This window comes from Anopheles cruzii, unplaced genomic scaffold, assembly GCF_943734635.1.
Source record: "Anopheles cruzii unplaced genomic scaffold, idAnoCruzAS_RS32_06 scaffold00849_ctg1, whole genome shotgun sequence".
Classification (NCBI taxonomy): domain Eukaryota; kingdom Metazoa; phylum Arthropoda; class Insecta; order Diptera; family Culicidae; genus Anopheles; species Anopheles cruzii.
The window spans coordinates 1-8,429 of NW_026454436.1; the positions used below are offsets into that span (position 1 = coordinate 1).

At 50.7% G+C, this 8,429-nt stretch overlaps 1 protein-coding gene and 1 non-coding gene across 2 annotated transcripts; both read right to left on the reverse strand.

The window, feature by feature from the left end:
* Window positions 1–3,397: 3,397 nt before the first annotated feature.
* On the reverse strand, window positions 3,398–3,470 carry Trnaf-gaa (transfer RNA phenylalanine (anticodon GAA)). Its single transcript has one exon. It is a non-coding gene; the product is annotated as a tRNA-Phe (tRNA).
* Window positions 3,471–3,822: 352 nt separating this feature from the next.
* Window positions 3,823–6,260, reverse strand: LOC128276284 (peptide transporter family 1-like; the record flags this gene model as incomplete). The annotated part of the gene is made up of 4 exons (XM_053014754.1): window positions 3,823–4,364; window positions 4,449–5,808; window positions 5,886–6,114; window positions 6,182–6,260. Coding segments are annotated over 4 exons (2,118 nt in total), but the record flags the coding sequence as incomplete, so codon positions are not given.
* Between the last annotated feature and the right edge of the window lie 2,169 nt (window positions 6,261–8,429).

Here is an 8,429-nt window from a genome sequence, read left to right on the forward strand (position 1 = left end):
CACTTCGGATCACGCTCCTTCGCGCGTTAGGTCCGCTCCGTAACAATACCGCTCCCAGCACCGTCAACCTGCGCTGGTGCCGAAACCGGTTTGTTGTGCAAACAAAACCCAGGGCGCGATTGCCGGAGGGAGTGCGGCCCCACGCTTGCGCCAAAAAGAGTCGGTCGGAAAGTGACGGTGGCCTGAATGAGACACCGACAACCGACGTCAGCACGGGGCAGCTGTGCGTGTGCGTTCATTCAATCGAACCCGATCCCGGGGCAGCATCCGGCGTGTGCGTGTGTGGGAAGATGAGTGTGACATTTGACCTTCTCCTAGCAACGTGTTTGCCAACGCTTCTCCGAAACCAAAACAACGCTCACGGAAGCGATGATCCGTGGCGCGCCATGGGTGAGCTGTCTTTATGCAACAGATCCGGGTGTGCGGGGGGGACAATAAACTCAAGCGATCCTAAAAGTGTGCCTTCTTTACAGTTCCCCAATCATTGGCCAAGAAACCCCGAGAATGGTGTCCGTCGGTCTACAAGAAAAGCGGAATGATTGGGAGTCGCGGAAAGAATCCCCGAACCCCGTTGAAGGTTAAGCGATAAGATACGTACCAAACCTGGCCGTAAGCTCCGCTACCGACCGGCGTCAGCATCTGGTACTTGCTCGGCACCTCCCATTCCGTTTTGTTGATTTCGGTCTTGTAAAACTCGGGCATCGTGGATCGGTGCGTTTCCCGGTTGACCGGACAGTTGGATTTTCTTCTTCTACTTCTTCCAGATGGATCGCGTGTATCGGCCGCGGAATTGTGGCCACAACCGAAGGCGATCCGATCGATGTGCACACCCGCCGACGGCACTATTTGCCCTGGTATTTGTCAAGCGGACACCGGGTGGTAATTGTTGAGATAAGAGCATACAATTTGACGTTCACAATGTTTCGGACACACGCGGCGGCGACCACACACACGCACCGCACCGGACGACGTCGTCGGGGCGGCTTGCAACTGGTTTTAATTATAGTTGTACGACGAAGAGCCCGAGCCCACGGGGCTTATCGGCGGCACCGATCACAATTTTCACACTGGCACACACACACACACGCTGGGCGGTACGTAAATCTTCATGCCCTCGGGGCCCTGCGATCGGTCGGCAGGGGAAGAAAAGGGGTGTCGTAGATATTGGGATCAGATACGAGGCGCGCCGGTTTGATACGGTAATGGCCAACAACGGATTGCAACGTAATGATGCCGCCGGTCAGTTGTTCGACATGTTAATTCGACGTCCCCTGGCCACCCCAGGTGTACCCAGGAGGGCAGAAGCGCCCCACGATCGGCGGACCAGCAGCGGAAACAACAATTCACTATTCACTCTGCTCCACGTCACAAGCGCCCTAAACAACGGTGGGTGGTTCAACGACGGCCGCGAAGAAAAAATATTTTTAGATTGCACCCCAACCCGCGGACGTTATGAGAGTGGCCGAAGAAGAGCGCTGCCCCGTGGCGGAACCGTTGGCCGTCCTTCGGAAGGGTTAAAGGTCGCGCCACACAACGCCGGAGCGTGAACCGGAGCAACAGCACCGCGGCGAACGAAAACGCACCCGTAACAGGTGTACTAACGGTGCCGGACGGAAAAGCTAATGGGGCAGATTTTGCTTCACCACCAACAATCGGTCAACCACACTATTGTGCTTTTCCATAAATAGATAATCCGAACCGGAAAACACGTCCGAATACTTTAACCGAAAACACGCGTATACCTTTACCGCGAAATGGTTCTGAACCGGAGGAGTGTACACCGTTTTTAAATCGCTGCAAAGCGACCACCCTCAACACATTCGAACGACGAAACACAACACAACCGCACGCTTAATTTTTGTTGTTGTTATTATCTTTATCATAGAGATTTTGAGCTTGAAGCTTCTTTCATCTCAATGTACCAATGGATTTTTGTTAATTTGTCCTACACGAAATATCAAAACACGAAACGTCAAAATGTTGATGTTGTTTTTATGAAATCGACCGATTTTTGAAGCTAACTAAGACACTGCGAACCTAACTTTGATGACGAACCTAACACACGAGTCAACCTACGAAAATCCCGAACAAATCCGAGTCAACCTACGAAAATCCCGAACACGAAACGGAGAGCGGAGAGCGGGGCGAGAGAGAGAAACAGCAGCGTCTACAATTCAGTGTTGAGGGCTCGAAAAGGCCGGACTCGAAGCACTGTGAACTTGTTAGTATCTTTTTAATAGACTTTGAGCTTGAAATTCACTGTGAACTGTGAAAAGGCGAAAGACTCTGACCGGACTCGTGAAGAACTGCTGTTTTTACCTTATCACTAGCGATCGAACCGTTAACCTATTCTCGCGAATTTTTGACATTTGCCATTTTTTTCTCTGATTTTCTGACAGAAGTGCCGCACAGTGGGAAATTTGTATCGAAAAGGCGGACATATTTGTTTTTAGAAAGAATCTATGGACTTTTTTCAACGGTTTGTTTTCTTTGCATGTGTTTTGATTAAATTCAACTTTTTATGTGTAATACACGCGTTCAAGTACAATACATAAGCTCTTTTCGTAATTTTAAGGGTTTTAAACGCCTTAAGTATGCAATCTGCATTACACCAAAATGTTTAATCCATATTTTATCCATCAGAGATTTGATAACTACTTTTGCACTAGTTTCTCACTAACATTAGATTCTTCTCCAGTCATTCGCTCCCTGGAGTTTCCAGTTGACTTTCTTTCCGCGCCATTTTTTTCTTAGCAAATTCTATCATTTCTTTTAAATTGTATTTGCCTTCCAACGCATTTTCTCTTTCTTCTTATTTGGCGCTACTGCACCAGAGACAATAATGTTAATATCTCTTGTGCTATTCGTAACGGATCGGGCGGAGTTGTTAGCCCTGCGCCACGCCAACCCCGTGTCACGTTGGTCCCGGGATACGAACCCAGGCCAGCTGCGTGACAACGACAAGAGTTACCGACTGCTCTATCAGTATCAGTGGGGGTTTAAACGCATTTTCAATTTCACTTAATCTGCACCGCTTTTGACGCTCACCAAGCTCCTCACAGAACTTTCGTGGTCAACCTGGACGCGTGGTCTAAACATGTGTGACATTTCGGTAACCACGTTTTTATATTTTGAGCCTCCCACAAGAAGCATAAACGATTTGACAATATAAACTAATTTTACGCTCGGTTTTACGCTTCGTATGCCCATCCCCCCCAGTTTTCAATACGGACACAATATTTCGTCTTTTCGGAGTAATAGTCATTGTCTTGTGTGTCTTAAAAACGCTGGAACTTTCATAAGACAACATCTTTGCGAAAACATCATAAATTTTCCATTAAGCCTATCATAGTTGTTAAAAAATGCGATAAGCACCACGAAAAAAAAATCTTTCATTTGCCGAAACCCGGGATTGAACCGGGGACCTTTAGATCTTCAGTCTAACGCTCTCCCAACTGAGCTATTTCGGCTACACCCTTGTCTCACGTCTATACCCTGCTATAAGCGCACGGACGTAAGTCTCACGAAACACGAAATATAGAAACACGAGCCAGTGTTGCCAGCCACGTCTTTGTGTGCTGGCTGCGTACGTTTGGTTTGAAATCATTCTTTCTTTCCGTTACGGGCGCATCGATTAGCACGATTTTGTCCCTTTTAAACACAAAAAACACCCGTTATCACGAAAAACTATTTATTACAAAAATATATATATTATCTTACAGCGCCAGTAAAGCGACGGGCGGGGGAAAAAATAATACATCTTAACAATTGATCGCCGATCCACCAACTGATCAACACGCTTCCTACGATCCGCACATCGTAGATACATCGTACCACGGTGTGTGTTGCGAGAATGGAAATACGGAAAGGATGGTTCATTTCTGAACAGTTTCCTAGGGGCCCCGGCCGCCCACTCAGTCTTCCCGGAATGCTTCGTTGGTGTACGTTGTTGTGCCCGCCTTTTCCGGCATGGCACACGGCGGCATGTTCAGCGGATCCTTTTTGCCGCTCTCTTCCACCTCGATGGACTCCACCGGCGGGTCCGAGTAGCGGTACCGCATCGCCAGCACCATAAAGAGTCCCATGTCGAGGAACATGAGCGCGGCGAACAGGAAAAACTCGAGCGCCTGTGACTGGACGAACTTGGCTTCGGCGATAAACACCACCAGCATGTTGCCGATGGCGACCGTGAGCAGCCAGAATGCCTGGATGACCGATTTCATGCTTTCCGGTGCCTGCGAGTACGAAAACTCTAGACCGGTAATCGAGAACATCACCTCCCCGGCAGTAATGACGACGTACTGCGGCACCAGCCAGAGCATGTGGACCGAGTTAGACGGAGTGATCGTGTGTTTTTGAAGATTCTGAAACGAAAAATAACGCGATCAAAGTGAGTTCGAGCTCGATTCACTAAAAATTCGCCAAGCGAATCTCAAGAAAATACTCACGAATTCGTTCTCCAAAACTTCGTCCAGTAGCAGCGTGTAGACGCCTCCGACGCCCAGCTTCACGGTGGAGATTTGACGATTCCCGACATAAACACCGTACTCTCCATCGCTGACGGTGAGCGGATCGTGCTGATTGAGCGACATGTTGTAGCTGAGATCACCGATTGTGGCGTGGCGCAGTACCACATACTTGGCCGTTTTTACATTCGCCAGCAGCCGTAGGCGGGGCATCCCATTTCGGTCCTTTTCGGCCGTATCGGCAAACTCTAGCACCTCGATTTGGCCACCCTTCCACCCGAGGAAGTAGCTGGTCGCTTGACCCGGTTGCAACCGGAATGCACCGCTCACTTCGCTTGCATTTTGTCGCACACAACTGATTTCACCCGTTTCGGCCCGAAACTGAAACGTCACGTTGGAGGCGATGGTTCCTGGCTGGAGGTGGAGCGCCTCGAAGACACCTCGCGAGGGCACGCTAAAGCTGGTCAGATTCTGCATGTCGCTGTGGAACCGATAGTCGCATGGTAGTCCGTTGAAAACGCGGAGCTGGGCTTCGTGTGGCGCCGGCAATACGGCATTGGTGCGATCGAGAGCGATCTCAACGAACCCGGACAGTACGAAGGCGGCACCGGCCAACACTCCACCGAAGGAGAGTTTCTGCAGTGGCCGACGAATGCCAATCTTTGATAACCCCGGATAGACTACGCTCTCGAACACCGGGATGAACGCTAGGATGAGCAGCGGGTTGATGACCTGCATCTGGTCGGGCTTGATGGTGAAACCGCCCAGCTCTCCGTTCATGCGCGTCGCCTGGAACGTCCACCGGGAGCCTTGCTGATCGAACAGCGCCCAGAAGACGGGCAGCGGTATGTATAGGATGAGAATTTTCAGCAGCGACTTAATGTCCCCCACGATTCCCTTGCCGTACTTCGCTTCGGCGTAGTCCAACCAGTGCTCGCGCGGACTAGCCAAGGTCTTCTCCTCCGACCGCACCGACAGCGCATTGGTGATGCACTTGAAAACCAGCACGATCATGTTGCCGGACGGTTTTTTGATCGTGTACATCGCACGTCCGCACACAAAGATCGCGATCGACAGGATCATCAGCGCGGCCGGTACACCGAAGGCCAGCGAGAAACAATTCGCATCGCCGAAGCAGTGGACGTCTTCGCGCAGGATCGGTGTCAGCGTGGTGGAGATCAGCGATCCTGCGTTGATGGCGAAGTAGAAGAGCGAGAAAAACTTGGCCAACTGCGCGGCCTGCTCGGGAAGCTTGAACTGATCGCCGCCGAACGCCGACACGCACGGTTTGATGCCACCGGAACCGACCGCTATGAACAGCAGCCCCAGCACGGTCATCGAGCTGGAGTGGGCGGAAGGGAAAGAGGAATCGATTAGCATGCCGCCACCAGGGGGGTCAGTGGTTCCGGGTGAGCTCACGTCGCAGGAAGTTGCAGCGGAGGGATGGCACCGAGGGCGATCAGCGTGCTTCCGGCACAGTATACGATCGACAGGTAGAGGATGGTTTTGAACTTGCCGAGCCAGCTGTCGGCCAGAATGGCGCCCATCATCGGGAAGAAGTACGCCAGGCTGGTGAAGATGTGATAGATCACGGTGGCTGTGTCCGCGCTGTAGGCCAACCGCTGCGTAAGGTAAAGGGCCAACACGGCTGCAACGATCGAAAGAGGTTTGTTAGTGGCTTACTGCAGCACTGGCTCGGTGGCTAGGTTACTCACTTCGCATGCCATAGTAGTTGAACCGCTCGCTGAACTCGTTGCTGATGATGAAAAATATTGATCGCGGATATCGCACGGGCTGAGGAGGAATGAAGAGATAGAGGGAGAAAAAGTGATGAAAACATGTAAATACTTCAACTTCTGATAAGCTGCCAGTATCGTTTTACAACATTTACAAACAAAAAGGTGAGTGCCATAACCTGGCGAAGGCAGGACAACGGACACGTTGCACGTATGTTTTCCCTATCAACCCGTACGCAATCGCAGCACGGTCGAGGAAGATATCTCTGCGCGAAACGCGTCCCGCATCACAATGTTTGGCGCATTTCTACATTTTTTCGTGTACGCGCCTACCTATGCCGCGAAAAGGAACTTCTGGTATCGGTTCTCGGCAAACACGTGCCACTTTCATATGTCTGTGTGTCACGATAACGGTAGTCGGTCGGTGTTTTAGTATTTCTCCGCCACCCCGCCCACGGTTGGTGTCTGATAGAATTTTGTTTCTGCACATTGTCGCATGCCAGCGAAAGGGAGATTCCGACGAGTGGAACGTCCAAAGGGTGCAACATAATGGAAGCTTCATGCGGCAGAAGTAGCTAACGTTTCCCTTGTTGAGGGAATTTCGCTACACTCACTCGCCACCTCAGACGGAGACTGTTAGATGGTTGTCTTCTGCCTAATGGAAAACGGTTCGTCGGTGGCCGCTTAGTGGGACCCTGGAGTGCGCTCTAAAAGCAGAGGCGGAATTAATTTTTGATTACCTTGCACGTTGTGGTAGCGCCAAAAACAGCCAGAGGCCCAATTCGGTCCAGGGTCCCGCACCAAAAAGGCCAATGCCAGGGTGACCAAGCGAACAAATGTTATTTTTTTTGGTTGGTATGTTTTCTGTATGTAACGTTAAACAAAAAAACGTAAACATAAGCACCACCATGGTCACCACAGCACCAGCTAGCTCTGAAAACCGTGAAAACGGCTCTGCAGCGTGCGTTTCATAGTGTGAAAATGTCACCAGTCTGGCCGTATTGATTTTTCCAACAGCACCTTCGTTTCAATCGTACGCCGGTTCACCGGGCTGTTTGTCGCATTATCTCGAACGAACGCTAATTTACATTCATCACTGGCAGAGAGCTAGGTTGCAGTCAGTCGGGGCTGGCTTGCAAATGCACGCCGGTGCAACGAAGGTGCCAAGCCTCCGGAAGGTCCGTCGGCTATTCATTATGCAATACACGGCGGGTATGGACATTTCGTCCCGGGGGTCTGTTTCGGTATGATTTCGTTTCGTTTTTTGCGCCTAACCGATTGACCTACAAATCGCTTACGCCGATGACGTACGTAAGCGATCAACCACCACGCCAAATGGTGGCGGGAAAAAACAGCATCACCTGCTCTTGATCGGGACACACTAAAAGGCAATAATTGTGAGGAGTAAAAATCGGCTTCTCGGCGGCTTGTCAAAAGTTGACGGGCCACCACAACCGCGAACAGCCGCGCGGTGTGAAACGGCCCGTAACGAAATTTGCAGCTACGTTCGATCGTCTCGCGGCGAGAGTAAAAGCGGGTCAATGTTACGCGAGTGCGCCAGCCCACCAGGCTTGGGCCAACACGCTGGCACGATGACGGCACTAGCCACGAGCCCTGGCTGGTATTAAGATGTACAGCGATGTTGAAGATCAGTGCGCATCATTCACAGACCCAAACGATCATGGTCGGCATCACAAACGGAGTTCATGGTCAGGTTTGTTATGCAGCACGGTTTGTGATTCGATTACTCGGCTGTGCCTGGTGCATGGAGACTCGTGTCCAAATTGAATTCTTGTGGCGATTGCGTTGGTGGTTGCTGGAAAAGGAAAGAAGCGCGATCTTGTCAGGATGCGTTTTGTGAAAAAAAAAACAATATTCGACCGGACCCTAGCTGGTGCGTGGGTGAATCCATAGTTCATGACAACTTTGCCCGAAGGACGACTCCATTTCTTCGCCATTTCTCACGGCCACGGTCCGTAAGCGGACCGATATTCGTCGTGGGATTGATAAAAAATAAATAAAAACTTGTTTACATTGGACGCGAGGGTTAATAGGAATCGGAATTTGAATGCACGCGCGATGCATACCCAATGACCGCGGAATAGTTCCGAGGATTACTAGTCCGTGATCGTTTGGGGGAGAGGGACCCATTCCGTGATTGTCAGAGCTATTCGTTGGCACTTTTAATTGACATCCTCCCTTCGCGGGACCTTTTTATTATGAAGGC